Consider the following 15,959-nt stretch of genomic DNA (forward strand, 5'->3'; position numbering starts at 1 on the left):
TAAATCCATCTTGTTGCCCCAGCTGATGGAATTGTCTTTGAAACACATTAATCTAATACAGATCGAGAGAAGAAAGCAGGGATACTGGATAAATTAGCAAAAAATATGCGAGCTTTGTAGGCTATTTTGTTTACCGGCTCTTTCCATTACGACATTCAACTGATGGGCACTTAATTTCACATTTCTCCTGAATTGTTAAGGTACTGAACTGAATAGATTGTAAATATTGTACAGAATTAAACATTGTTGCACTTGTTATACTCACAACATTAAAGAAAATTTATTTAAAACTGCGCGCTACTGACAAGCTGCTGTAAATTTTGCAGCGCCAGTAAACTCTGGATTCATGGCCAGGGATAGCAGGGGGAGGGGTAAAACTAACGAGCAAAGCAACCGAGACGAGACTGGCAGCTCCAGGGGTGGAAGTGGCTTCACCCATAGTCCTTGTCTCTGGTTTCGCTCTGGCAGCACCAGGAGAGGAAGTGACTTCACTAACGATTGCCTGCATGTCATTGAGAGCAAAATTTAAAAAAAAATTCGAGCCGCTAAATAGAGACTGTATAATAAATGTTTTTCAAACATAAAACGAGACAAGAGCCACAAATGTCTGGGGGTGCTGCAGCTCCGCAGCCCCTCTTCGAAAGCCGCCCCTGGTGCTTACTTACAATAGTAATATACGTTACAAGAGCGGTATGTGGACGTTTTCATGTTCGAGGACAAGATTGAAAAAGCGAAACGTAGTTGAGCTTTTTTAATTTCCGAGAACATGAAAACAAACATACCGCTCGTGTATCGTACATTATTTTGTGCGAAGATCGTTTATTACATACCTGAAAGAGGAACTTCTAATTAGTTGCAATGAAATCTCCATCTTGGTTTCTGTTCAATGACGGCAACTTTGGAAAACAAATAGGCCTATATCTATCTTCAACATTGTTGCTATAAAATGTTTTCTGTGTTTACTATACTCCAGCAGGCCGTGATATACTGTACGTCTGTCTTTTTTTTCCCCCAGTCTATAAATGCGAACTTAAAACAAACGGTAAGGTTATGTAATGATTTATTTTTCATTTTAATATTTTAACAATATTATTTATATAACATATTGCAGTAATAACATCGGCATCTGGAATCGTGTTGATTTTTTCACGGCTTCCTTAATGTTACTTGCATTACAAATGCAGTAATTTTTGTGGTGTTGTAGAGTTTATTTAATTTTTGCAAAGATTTAAAAACAATAATTAACAGTGCAATTTAGGTGAAATTGCAGTGGTAAGTTTCCAATTTATAATTTTTACTATGTTAAACGTCTCTAAAAATAATATGTTAAAAGCCTAAAGTAGTAAAATGAATGTCGCGCTTAAGCGGTAAGAAGAGAGAAATTGTTATGTGTGTTAGGTTGGGAATACTGAATGTGGTATTTCACACTTACCGCGTATTGGTTTTGTGCGGAAAGCAAGCAAATACGCACGATCTCGCACAAATGACGTTCACAGAACCCGGAGGTTCATTGCCGTCCTCACATAAGTCCGCCGTCGGTCCCTATCCTGAGCAAGATTAATCCACCTCCCTCAAATCCATTTTAATATCATCCTCCCATCTACGTCTCGGCCCCCCCCCAAAGATCTTTTTCCCTCAGGTCCACCAGTTAACACTCTACAGTAGAACCCCGATTATCCGTCACCCTATTAACCGATCGGCGGATTATCCGACTGTCTTTCTCACGCTTTTTTTTTTGCTGCAGAGAAAATACGAAGTTCTGTACATTACGTTACCAGTGTACGTATTTTTTTATAGCTAGAGTTATTGTAATCCTTTACCACTAGCGTTACACAGTATGTGTAAACGATTAGGGAAAACACGGAAATTTTACTTGAAGCAAGTAAAGCGATCGGTTTGGAAGTAAATCCCGAAAAGACGAAGTATGTAATTATGTCTCTTTGACCAGAATATTGTACGTCCACTACTCTCTCGGAAGGAAGTCCACATTTCCCACCAGAATCAAGAGCCGACTTCCAATATTATCATCAAAATTTATCATCACACCAACCTATGTATGTCACTAATTAACAGTTTTTGGTTCACTGAGAAGCCCACTCTAGGTTGCCCTCAATTCTACGTCACGTATTGTATTTGTATCGATCAATAACTTATTAAAATGTAGTCGGCCTGGGTAGCGTAGTCGGTATAGCGCTGGCCTTCTGTGCTGGAGGTTGCGGGTTCGATCCCGGCCCAGGTTAAGTGTGCTTAAATGCGACGTGCTCATGTCAGTAGATTTACTGGCATGTAAAAGAACTCCTGCGGGACAAAATTCCAGCACACCGGCGACCTGATATAACATCGGCAGTTGCGAGCGTCGTTAAATAAACCATAAATTAAAAGAATGTATATAGCCTATATTAAGAAAGGCTTCGTAGTTGAGAACTTTGTAATGATCCTTGCCTCTAATCACTATAATGGTACCATAATTTGGATTATGAGAGGCAGATGTCCAGACTAACACTGGGAAAAAGATCAGCCATTTGCCGTAATTCGAACGTAACTCGTGATTTTATTTTCTACAATATATACACCACGGCTGCCCAAAGAGTTAAATAATAATAATCTAACAGTTACATTTGTTAACTTCTAAGGCCTTCCCCTCATTATGCAAACTTCAGAAGACTTTTCTGTTAAGTTTTGTATTCAAAAGAAATTTAATGAGGTGTTATGTAACAGTTGATGTAGGAGGCAATCTTTTAGACAAGTTGTTAAAGTTTGTTCTGAAAGTTGTTCAATTTCAAGTACTAATAAAATTCTCAATGCTCTATTGGATACAGTTAATACTTTCTCCCAAGTTGTTATTGCTTCTTGGAAATGTAGTTCAGCTTCAATGTGTCGTTCTTGACTGAATTCATCAACTGCACCTGCTCGCCGTCATATACATGATTCTCTCATTGTGTTATCTCGTTATAATACAGGGCCTTTCATAAGTTTAGGTTTAGGGCAGTGGCGGCTCCTGCGTATTTCTTAAGAGGAGGAAAGAAGTTTACAGCACGAAATGACACCTTCTTGAATGAAACATGCTACAAATTAGCCAACATGCATACATGTAAGACCAGGTAGTGTTGGGGTTGGTCTTCCCTTCTGTACAGCAATAATCTATTCTTGTAAACTGGGTTTCCTAAATTTTGCAAAATATATAATGTTTTCACTTCCATTCATTGTTGAATAATTGCATAAATTAACAATTGCAAGGAAATTCACCTCGCAGCCTATTTCGAGCACACTACAGCATCACACGTGTTGGAAGACACTATAGCTACTAACACGTAATCGGAACCGCGGAAATGGGAATGGGAAAGAATCTAATGAAAGCGAGAACACTGCACCCACCCACGTGGTCTGTGTTGCCACATGTACATTTTAAAAGTTCAGCATCACATGCTTTTGAAGAAAATCAGTTCTTGTAAAGTCGTACTACCATTATTGTTCAAAGTTGCTGGTGGCCAATTAATTTTTTATGTTAAAAATAATGTAGTATGGAGTACTACTTTCAATTTCAAATATATTTTTACAAAACTGACAACTTGGCTGTTGTCCTGTCTAGTACACAATGAATGGAAGTTAATTTCAGGGGCCAAAAAGATCTGCGATACTAACGTAGAACTACTTCCTCTTTGTTTTATATAAACCCGACTTTAACTTTCAAATATCCTTGAAAGTTTCAAACCATGAATAGTAGCTTAGCCTATATAAAGTGCAATGAATAATATTTTTGATTTATAATTTAAAAAAAAGTTTATATGGTGTCTTTCATAGCGTTGCGTTAAAACTGTTTTTTTTGTGCCTCCTCCTAGATGTGTTATAGTCTGGTTGAATGCAGCATCGTTAGATGGCAGCGATAGCGAGCTTGCTGTACGACCAGTTGGTTTCTATTTCCCGCCCATGACTGATTCAGAGGAGGATCTCCTCCCTCTCCGTTCATTTACTCGCTTTAAAACTCTGCTTCTTTCTCTGGCCGCTAGTGCGCTGTTGTCTATGTGTGCTTACTGCAGTAAAGGAGGAATGGATTGACTTTCTTCCACACAAACAATCTCGCACCCTTCTCACAGTTTTCTAGCAGCACATGAGCGCGCATCGTTTAAAACTCGATCAACCGAGATTTTCTTATAGCTGTGAACTTAAAAATTATCGAATCTTCCTTGAATTTCAAGGCACATATTTTATTTGTTATTTATTTTCAAAAGAAGAAAAATGTGATGAGGACGTTCCTCCCTTCCCTCCCCCGAGGAACCGCCACTGGTTTAGGGACTCCACTGAAAGCTGGCCTTAAAATTCGTCTTACATTTTAAATATCTCTTTATCTTGTGATAAAGCTTTGAAAATGCTCAGTATGATATGGTTGAGTCTAATGTAAAATGATTGACTCCAAACTGAAGGGGTGAGAATTACAAGAATACTGTCATTTTATCGAAATTGAGATAAGCGTGTTTTCTTATGTAATCTTGTGCCTATCAGTATTTACAAACTTTGTTTTTCTTATCGTGCAAAGTGCATTTCAAGCCTTAGTGGTTGATCAAGAAAAACAAGTCATTTACCTCCCATGTGTTCCTCACTTGAGTGAGAGGTATAATGCAATTGGTTACACATGGGAGGTGAGGGGTTTGCTTTTTGGTGCCCGCGGATCGGCTTATAAATATACTACTGACATTTTAAAACAATGTAATAATTATGACATCCCAAGATATTAAAAATATTTGTTTAAATATCATAAAGAAATCCATACGCATTTTACATAATCATTTGTATAATGTTTAATTTTTTTAACTTTCTAAATTGATTGTACTATGATTGCTACCTATTGTATTAATTTTTCTCTTTATTCCATATATGCATTTTTTTAATTATTTTCCGGACCTATATGGTCATTTGTTATTACAGGCGGATGTATTAATAAATAATATGACAGTTAAGTACCCTTATAATTCCCAACCGATCATATTGTTACGATTTGTTGTAGGTTAGAGTAATACATTTGTTAACACACTTAAAATTATTACATATTTTGCATTTTTAATAGCATCTTAACTTATGGTATTACAATTTGGGTAGGGGGGAGTCGGGTAGTATCGGACATCGGGTAATATTGGACAGTGCGTTTCTTTCACCTACCACCATATGGTAGTACCTGAATGACATGGTTACGTTTCTCTATGCGACATCACAGAAACGTAACCATGTCAATCAGGTACTATCATCGTGTGGTAGATGAAAGAAACTCCCTGTCCGATATTACCCGATGTCCGATACTACCCGACTCTCCCCTAATTGTAGTCGCATTTCAAAAGTTCTTAAATTACAAAAGAAAGCATTTCGTACTCGTATTTTGGTTTGATGTTCGGACCTGTTAACGATGGATAGGCATGGAGGATGAGAGTTATATAGAATGTACAAATCTCCCGACATTATACGTTCAATTAGGTTCTCCAGACTGAGATGGGCTGGAACATGTCAAGAGGATGGAAAAGGATGAGATACCGAAGACAGTTATGGAATACAAGGTTGAAGGGAAGAGGAGAGTTGGACGACTTAGATTTCGGTGGTAGGGCTGTATCATGAAGGACATCAGAAAGCAGGTGCAATGCATTTGCGCCAGATTTATTGTTTATTTGCAAGTGAAAAGTACGGTCATATTTAAGGGTAATGAGTTTGCGCCAACGACAGTTTTGGGTAAGCATTTTCATTTTTCTTAAGTTGGTAGAGCACGAAATCTACTATACTGTTTTCGTTGTAAGAAAAAATCCCAATGTAAACACAAGCACGTGGCTGTCATACCAGTGATTGGCTCACAGTCGAAACACTCACACGACGCAGAAAACTATAGTTCGTATTTGGAAACTATCATATTGTATTATTTGAAAATAAAAAATTGAATTCTAGTTGTTAAATACAATTAAACATATAACTTCACTCATATGTAAAACGCTATGTAAAAGAAAAGCTACTTTTATATTTTGTTATGTACTATGAACGCGGATGAATACCAACAGTAATACCGAGGTAGTCTGTTCTTGTAACAAGCTGGAGTCACTTGAGCTCGTAGTTGTTCACGTAAGCACGTGGTACTGAAGTATGGCTTCTGCATCCTCGGTGTGTGTGGTTATTAATCATAAGATTAGAAACCCTCTCAAAAGCGGAGAAATACAAACAGTCTTAAATGTATATAATAAGTTATGTGAGTTTTAATTACAGTAATTATAAAGTAAATGTTTCCTAAGCAAACGAATGCATAATAGTGAGGTTAGGTCTACTTGACGAGTAAAGGGAAATGTTTATCATGAAACAGAATGTACAACAATAGGCGGGAACACGTACTGAGAATCTATGGCGCCAAACAGCGGCCAATGAAGCCTCACTTCAGTCACGTGCTATTGTTTATATTAGGATTTTTCTTACAGCGAAAAGATTATAGTGCACGATACCCAGGTGGCGTGTTTTGTTTTAGTAGTATAACTGAGTGGGAGGACATAAACATTGTGAGGGAGACTAGTGACTAGTGAAGGTTGTCGTGGAGGTAGTCCAAAGGTGCAGCAATAGAGGCAGAACTTACTTGTAAGAGATGGTTTTAAGTTTCGTAAGGCGTACACATAATATGTAGAGGACGTATACGTTGGCGTTGTACAGTGAAGAATTGTCCTGCTAAAATACTTACAACTTACTTACTTACAAATGGCTTTTAAGGAACCCGAAGGTTCATTGCCGCCCTCACATAAGCCCGCCAGCGGTCCCTATCCTGTGCAAGATTAATCCAGTCTCTATCATCATACCCCACCTCCCTCAAATCCATTTTAATATTATCCTCCCATCTACGTCTCGGCCTCCTTAAAGGTCTTTTTCCCTCCGGTCTCCCAACTAACACTCTATATGCATTTCTGGATTCGCCCATACGTGCTACATGCCCTGCCCATCTCAAACGTCTGGATTTAATGTTCCTAATTATGTCAGGTGAAGAATACAATGTGTGCAGTTCTGTGTTGTGTAACTTTCTCCATTCTCCTGTAACTTCATCCCGCTTAGCCCCAAATATTTTCCTAAGCACCTTATTCTCAAACACCCTGAACCTATGTTCCTCTCTCAGAGTGAGAGTCAAAGTTTCACAACCATACAGAAGAACCGGTAATATAACTGTTTTATAAATTCTAACTTTCAGATTTTTGGACAGCAGACTGGATGATAAGAGCTTCTCAACCGAATAATAACACGCATTTCCCATATTTATTCTGCGTTTAATTTCCTCCCGAGTGTCATTTATATTTGTTACTGTTGCTCCAAGATATTTGAATTTTTCCACCTCTTCGAAGGATAAATCTCCAATTTTTATATTTCCATTTCGTACAATGTTCTGGTCACGAGACATAATCATATACTTTGTCTTTTCGGGATTTACTTCCAAACCGATCACTTTATTTGCTTCAAGTAAAATTTCCGTGTTTTCCCTAATCGTTTGTGGATTTTCTCCTAACATATTCACGCCATCCGCATAGACAAGAAGCTGATGTAACCCGTTCAATTCCAAACCCTGCCTGTTATCCTGAACTTTCCTAATGGCATATTCTAGCGCGAAGTTAAAAAGTAAAGGTGATAGTGCATCCCCCTGCTTTAGCCCGCAGTGAATTGGAAAAGCATCAGATAGAAACTGACCTACACGGATGTCCTGCTAAAATAATAATCTTAAACGTGAAACGAAAATTTTAGGCGGCCGTAAGCACCAAAGTAATGAAAGAGATCTCGTACAGCAAAAAATACGTGCGTCGTGTAAAGGGAAAGCGACTAGCGACTTAAGTGAAAATCCAGGCATCATAATATCTACAACATTCAATGAGAATCCAGAGTCTTGTGGTAGTGTGTTGCATTTCACTGACGTTAAACTATTACGAGAAGCAATCTACGGAGAACCACATCACCATATAACGAAACTACCAGCAGCCTTACTTGGAGTTCACGAAGCTGTAACTGAATTGCAACCAATGTTCTCCACAAACGAAGATTTTGTATGGTATCGTAACATCTTAAATATTTTTCGTACCAACCTATGAACAAAAAAGTTGCATATTACGATTGAGTTACTGGCGCAAACACAATACGGATATACATTAACCAATTTGGCGCAATTACAAGTGGCGCAATCGTGGTGATCCGCAGTAAGCTTGGAGTTAAGAACTGGTGGTCGGTGGTCAAGGATAGGGACTCATGGCGAAGGATCCTGAAAGAAGCCGAGGCTCGATCTGGGCTGTAGTGCTACTGATGCTATCGCTGGCATCGATGGCACAGTGTTGCAGAGCGTTTAAAAAATATGCTGACACGAGCTGAGAAGCGTCTTGAAATTCAGAGAGGTCATTTCCAACATCTTCTTTAACGGCATGTGATGTATCGAAACGCGTTCCTTCTACTGTACAGTTGGTATTACTGTACATTAATTATCCGCTCGTGCATGCATTCTATTGTACGGATCTACTTTTTCGTGACTCGCTTTGAGTATAAAGCCCTTTTGTTCTGCGCGCGAACTTGGTCGTAACGTTCTTTCAGAAAGAGATTCCAAATCCGGATTGACAGAATGATGTACGAACTGCGTCGGATTGTTATAATTATCTGCACGTGTCTGTAACTCAAAGCCAGAGGGGTTAATTGTATGGATGACATCGTTGTATTCATTTCGCGGCACTAATTAATAAATATATCCAGTTACGTTCTTGAACCTTTGTGAAGCGATGACATTGACAGAGTTGAGACAAATATCTGTTTGGATCTTTTAAAAATAAAGCATTAATTTCATACAGGATTAAAGATGTCACGAAGAAAATAAAAGCAAAGTTAAAGTGTGAATTGTGAGCATCACTGATGTGAAAAATGTGAATATTAAGCTTGCAACTTTGTGCATTGTTTTGTATTATTCATTTACTCAATTGGAATGATGCACTCTTTACGATAGATCCATGTGTCCTTTCAAACAATGAACAGCATGAATACAGGGTGTTTCAAAAGTGATGGTAAACATTTAGGGATGAAAAGTAAAAACGAAGAGAAGCAAAAAAAAAAACACTTCCGGTAAACATGGGTCCGCAAATTAACCGTTTACGAGATAATTCCTTTTTGTGCTGGTTGGAGCCCTCTGAATATTAAGTACTAATTCCAACAAAATCAGTGACAATTTTAATGATGTCAATCTAATATAATTAGTGGTATTATTATGCAAAGAATGTAATTACAAACTCTCTTGTTATTATTATACGTATAGACGTAATTGTTGTTATAAAGTACACTTAATAATAATAATAATAATAATAATAATAATAATAATAATGAATTAATTAATTTATTTATACTGGCAGAGTTAAAGCCATAGGGCCTTCTCTTACACTCTACCAGGTGACAAAGTATACAAGGAGTGAAAATTTAACAAAAAGTTAAAGTACAGGATACTAACATATTACAAAAAATAATAGCATAACAAAATCGACACTAAAGAATATGAAAATAATACCATAATAGAAAAAAGAAAGTAAAATACAGATCTAAAGTTTGGAATATAATGAAAGCAATCCAGTTTGTACAGATAGTTAAGAGGGAAAAACGTAAGGAAGGCTACAGCAAATGGAATGTAATAAAATAGTAAAAAAAAAAAAAATACGAAATTTAAATAGAACCAACAATAAAGAGGGTACGATAATAAATTCATCTGGTGATCAAGAGAAGAAAAAAAAAACATATATTTTTACAAAACTATCGCAGAGAAAAGGGCTTATAAGTGAAAGGAATCTAAATTGAAAAAGTGCGACTTAAGTTTATTTTTGAAACTAGATAATGTCCGACAGTCTCTGACATGTTGTGGTAGAGAGTTCCAGAGACGGTGAGAGCTGCAGAGACGTAAAATTTAAGTCACTATTCGGTTTAAGTACATGCCTGTTTCATATGGGAAGTCATTGTTCTATATTATCAAATATATCCACGTAATCATTTGTATTGCAGGATAAAATAACCACTGCAACAATAGAAAATACTTGTAATAATGTCTAATGAACGGCTTATAGTAATAAATCAAATTAAAAATAAGAAAATCGAAAATATGCTCTTGTATTGTCTCCTGTTAAAATTCGTCGGCCTGGGTGGCGCAGTCGGTAGGGTACTGGACTTCTGTGCCCGAGGTTGCGGGTTCGATCCCGGCCCAAGTCGATGACATTTAAGTGTGCTTAAATGCGACAGGTCATGTCAGTAGATTTACTGGCATATAAAAGATCTCCTGCGGGACAAAATTCCGGTACACCGGCGAAGGTGATATAACCTCGGTAGTTGCGAGCGTCGTTAAATAAAACATAATTTAAATTTAAAAATATTGGCGTCAGCAGTCGTGCGGATTATATTTGTAATCCACTCTAAAAACATATACGAGTATATTGCTATACCGAAAAAAAAGTTACAATCATACAAACACTCCAAACATCAGGGTTAAACTGTAACACGAAAGTACTGAAAATTTCACGCTATCAGCATTGAAAGCGGAGATGCAATGACGTAATAAACGGCAGTAGATTACAAATACAGTAGATTAAAGGTGCCTAATTCCGTGATACCCCAAATCCCGTGATAAAATTTCAAATGACTGCCATGGAGTTGTGATTTCCGACTTTGAAGTTTTTGAAATACCTAACAGACGCCAGGAGATGTCTTCTTTTCAATTCTATTGACTACCCGCCTTTTGAATAGAAACAGTCGACTACAGAAGCTTTCGTTCAGCTAAAGGTGATCAGTAAGTTTTTCTTTCTCTTGTGATCGCTCCTGAAGAAACATTTTATATTTGAGTTAATAATTAATATAGCATTATAAAAATGATATATTACTGTAGATTTTAGTCAGCTGAATCAATGAGTATGACTATTTAAACATTGTGAGACAATAACAATGCTACATGAGCTTTTCCATTTTCGGATTTATTTTCATATTTCTCCTTCCTGGCTCACTCGACAAGTGATGCCAACGCCAAATTGTGAAAATTAATGTCTATGAAAGAAAATAGTTCGTGGAAATAATAATAGAAATAAGTTATAGAAAACATCAATTATAATTATAATAAAATAATAGGGCATGTAATTAACTTAATTACTGCTGTTGTTAGGAATATAAATAATGAGAAATAATTGTTATAATTCAGTTTATTCAAATTTAATTTTGTATTGAATTTAACTTTCAGTTTATTTTGTTTATAATATATTAATATGTAATATGTATTCCTGTAGTTAACGCAAGTATTTTCTATGAAATTTGTCACTTAAGCCCTTTTTCTATGTTGTAATTTCTTGCTTAATCCATATTAAAACAATATACCATGACTTTAAAGTGTTTTTCCAAATACACGTTTGTTTTCTGAGCAGTTAATGAGGATTATTTTAGTATCACGGAATTAGGATATCACTCACGGAATTAGGAAACCACTATCACAGAGTTTGGATCCCTGTCACGGATTTGGGAGCCACAGTGAAGAATCATATATTTTATATCAAACTTGTGAAACTGTTGACACTGACAAGGGAAGAGTTTCGGCTCGAACAGGAATTTCGTATCCAAAATTTGTATACAGGCCCATCTTTACATCTCTGTAAAGCTCCCAAAAGCATTCGTTTGTGTAATGTGTGGTTTGTCTGTTAGAGCACTGTACAAGTTGAGGGGTGGGGAGAGCACTGCACAAGTTAAGGGGCTGGGACACCTTACCCGTAAGTCTAGCCCAGCCTAGAAGCTAGTGCGAGTGGTAAAATGTCTAGAGCCCATTTAAGAACATTTTTCTCCATCGTTCTGTCTGAAAATATTGCAGCTAATCAAGAATGTACACTGTTGTGTGAGTCATTGAATGTGCATAAGGACACAACCTTAATGAATGAATCATTCCAAGGCTAAGAACATGGAATGTATGATCATTCCACCTGAAAAAAACTAAATATTTCCAACCTCCGGATATCTACGAGTATTTCCTTAGACAATACAAAATATATGCTCAGAGGATAACAGATTGCATAAGGACTCTTGCTGAGAATCCAGAACTTAACTTGGAAAATCGAGTGTTTATAATGAAAATGCACTGTTATTTTTTTTATTTTAGTAGGTTATTTTACGACGCTTTATCAACATCTTAGGTTATTTAGCGTCTGAATGAGATGAAGGTGATAATGCCGGTGAAATGAGTCCGGGGTCCAGCACCGAAAGTTACCCAGCATTTGCTCATACTGGGTTGAGGGAAAACCCTGGAAAAAACCTCAACCAGGTAATGCACTCTGTTATTCATAACCAGTTGTCTGCTCCAGTATACCGCCCTATGCTTCAGTATTCCTGGCAGTCAGCTGGTTACGTGAATCCTGAACAAGTCTCGGACTTCAAAAATGTAATTCAGGTGGCATTTGATTTTTCAGCACTGGAGTGTGGTTCAGAAGATTGTTCAGGTGTTGCTTCTGCGTGTTGTGCTTATTGCTATGCTCCATGCTGTTTCATGCATTTTATAGGGAATCCTCATGTACATTTTTAAAGAAGTGTATTGACCAATACCAACCAAACGGAGAGTTACACAAATGAATGCTTTTACGGTCTTCATCACCTTTGTGACGTAAGCCTATGTACAAATTTTTAACCAAAAATTCCTGTTCGAGCCGAAACCCTTCCCTTGTGAGTGTTGTAAAAACTTTAGCTAAAAGTCCAAATAACGTCATTTAGGTATTATTTGAAAATGTTTAGTACAATTTTGGCATAAATATAGACTTCATTAAATATGTCACGGAATTAGGCACCCTTACCCTGTATTCCGCGCAAGTATAGGAGGGTTACTGGCGACACTGTATTTGAATATGGCCCCTGTTTAATGTATTTCGCGAGTAAAAAATGAATTGTCACTCTTTTTTGACATTCCTTCGTGCAAGGCACTGTTCACTGTTTGGGTATACAGTAGAACTTGGTTATAACGACATCCAAGGGACCTTAAAAATTATGTTGTTATAAACGAGTGTCGTAGTAACCGAGATTCATATTATTAATCTAGTGAGGTGGAAAATGAAAAATAACAAACTTAATTAGACTTATTTTAGATTTATGTATTGACTTTTAAGCCTACAATGAACATAATAAAATACACGTAGGCCTATAATTATAAATACAGTATTCTGTATTAAAACAATTTGTTCAGTACTCACCAAACTACTTTACTTAGAAGTGAAGTAATGTCATTTTACTCTGTTGTCTTCTACTTGCCCAATACACACTTTCTAAATTACGTTCTATGTTCATTATTTCAGTTGCAATTTCACTGCTCCCTTCCCTAGCTTCATAGAACATGTTCATAATTCTACTAAAGCGTCACTCACTTCTTTTAGTGGCCATACTGCGTTAAAATGTGTGCACTTAGTGAAAACTTTCTGTCGAAACTGATCTAATACCGCATGAATTCGGGCAGGTTACAATGGGGTGGGGAATCCGCCTGCATTCCAGAGGTCTATGACAGAAGGAGACTGTAAAGAATTTGTCAGGGTCAGATTTCAACAAAATATTTCTTAAGATACTTTGGTTCTGAGAAAATCTTATTCCAAACTGAGGTTGAAAATGACGTTATATGCGAGGTAGACGCATATGCGTTTGTCGTATTAAGCAAGGTAGGAAAGCATATGAGGAGGATTTGGAATTGAACGGGTTACATCAGCTTCTTGTCTATGCAGATGACGTGAATATATTAGGAGAAAATACACAAACGGTTAGGGAAAACACGGAAATTTTACTTGAAGCAAGTAAAGCGATCGGTTTGGAAGTAAATCCCGAAAAGACAAAGTATATGATTATGTCTCGTGACCAGAATATTGTACGAAATGGAAATATAAAAATTGGAGATTTATCCTTCGAAGAGGTGGAAAAATTCAAATATCTTGGAGCAACAGTAACAAATATAAATGACACTCGGGAGGAAACTAAACGCAGAATAAATATGGGAAATGCGTGTTATTATTCGGTTGAGAAGCTCTTATCATCCAGTCTGCTGTCCAAAAATCTGAAAGTTAGAATTTATAAAACAGTTATATTACCGGTTGTTCTGTATGGTTGCGAAACTTGGACTCTGACTCTGAGAGAGGAACATAGGTTAAGGGTGTTTGAGAATAAGGTGCTTAGGAAAATATTTGGGGCTAAGCGGGGTGAAGTTACAGGAGAATGGAGAAAGTTACACAACACAGAGCTGCACGCATTGTATTCTTCACCTAACATAATTAGGAACTTAAAATCCAGATGTTTGAGATGGGCAGGGCATGTAGCACGTATGGGCGAATCCAGAAATGCATATAGAGTGTTAGTTGGGAGACCGGAGGGAAAAAGACCTTTAGGGAGGCCGAGACGTAGATGGGAGGATAATATTAAAATGGATTTGAGGGAGGTGGGGTGTGATGATAGAGACTGGATTAATCTTGCACAGGATAGGGATCGATGGCGGGCTTATGTGAGGGCGGCAATGAACCTTCGGGTTCCTTAAAAACCATTTGTAAGTAAGGAAAGCATATGTCTTATGGAGAATTAGTTGGGACCACAGAATATTTGACGTTATAGGCGAGGTGTCGCATAAAACGAGGTCGCTATAACCAAGTTCTACTGTAAGTGGCTCTAACCTTTATCTCGTGCATCCGTGCCGCGTAGATGATGGGGTTGAGTAAAGTCTTGGAGATTATGAGGAGGTTGACGATCGTGTAGATGAAGAACGTGACGAACTTGTTGAAGGAGTTGTTGTGGTGGAACAGGCAGTCCTCGCACAGCAGCAGGTAGGAGAGCACCGCGGGCATCCAGCCCACGATGAAGGATCCCAGGATGAACAGCGTCGTGTGGATGGCCTTCACGCTCCTCGCCATCTGCTGGTTGTGGGGACCGGACGACGACGACGAGCTGTTGCCGTTGGAGTTGTGGTGTCTGGAGCCGTGGTTGATCTGGCTGAACCTCAAGCGGTTCACTTGGTGTTGCCGAACGATCGAGAAGATGTGCATGTAGATTATGAACATCAGCAGCAGCGGCCCGAAGAACAGACTGGAGAATATTGCGCGAAACTTTAGGTGAACCAAGAAACTGCAAGCAGAACAACAACTTTATCTTTTTATCTACGTTTCATTTGGTAAACAGTCTGTTTTTCCGGAATAATTAAGAATTAAACTTTGACTCCCGCTCGACAAAGTCGGACATCCGCTTTCCGTTCTTCTGTGATACCCAAGAGGTGTTGAATTTTGATTAGACAGTACATGATTTACGTGTACGTTTTCCTCTTTACTGCCCATCCTTTGCGGTTATTATAGACATGAATATTGGTTTTGTATTGTTTTATGCCTGAAGGATTCCTGAAATGTTGTATAGGTGCTCATTCACTTTGATTATGTAATGTGTAGCCACCAGCGTGGCTCAGTCGGTTAAGGCGCTTGCCTGCCGATGTAAAGTTGCGCTCGAGCACGGGTTCGATCCCCGCTTGGACCTACTATATGAAAGATTACCTTACGTACTGTAAATTCAATCTTCACTTCTGCCCGATCCGAAAAGATAAAATTACTCAGACATACTATCTATTGTCTGTGCAAGTGGTTATGTCGTAGGATCGTAGAAAGGGAGGAAATCACGTGACAGTTAATTACTTAACGAGACCCTTTTATTTAAGTTATTTTAAACAGTTGTATAATATTACGTAGACGTCCAATTCCTAACAGAAATTAATGTTCTCAGAAAAGAGCTAAGACAGCCCAGCCACTAGCTGGCGAATAAAAGCTGGTGGGGGAAACCGGGATACGACGTAGGCAAATGGACAACAGTACCTGTGCGAAAATGATTCAATATTGAAAGCTCTTTCGTCACGCGAACATATCTTTGGAACGTACTGTTTACTATGACCGTAAGGCTACTACGTCTGTATATGCGGTCTTGGATCTGTGTGG

At 37.9% G+C, this 15,959-nt stretch overlaps 1 protein-coding gene across 1 annotated transcript in view; it reads right to left on the reverse strand.

Moving 5' to 3' along the window:
- LOC138691064 (melanocortin receptor 5-like) overlaps positions 1-15,959 on the reverse strand; it is a 318,829-nt gene that overhangs the window by 13,446 nt on the left and 289,424 nt on the right. Inside the window, exon 3 of the mRNA XM_069812739.1 lies at positions 14,661-15,108. Coding sequence (XP_069668840.1) covers positions 14,661-15,108 — 448 coding nt within the window. The remainder of the gene's footprint in view (positions 1-14,660; positions 15,109-15,959) is intronic.

The sequence above is a fragment of the Periplaneta americana genome, chromosome 16 (genome assembly GCF_040183065.1).
Source record: "Periplaneta americana isolate PAMFEO1 chromosome 16, P.americana_PAMFEO1_priV1, whole genome shotgun sequence".
Lineage (NCBI taxonomy): Eukaryota > Metazoa > Arthropoda > Insecta > Blattodea > Blattidae > Periplaneta > Periplaneta americana.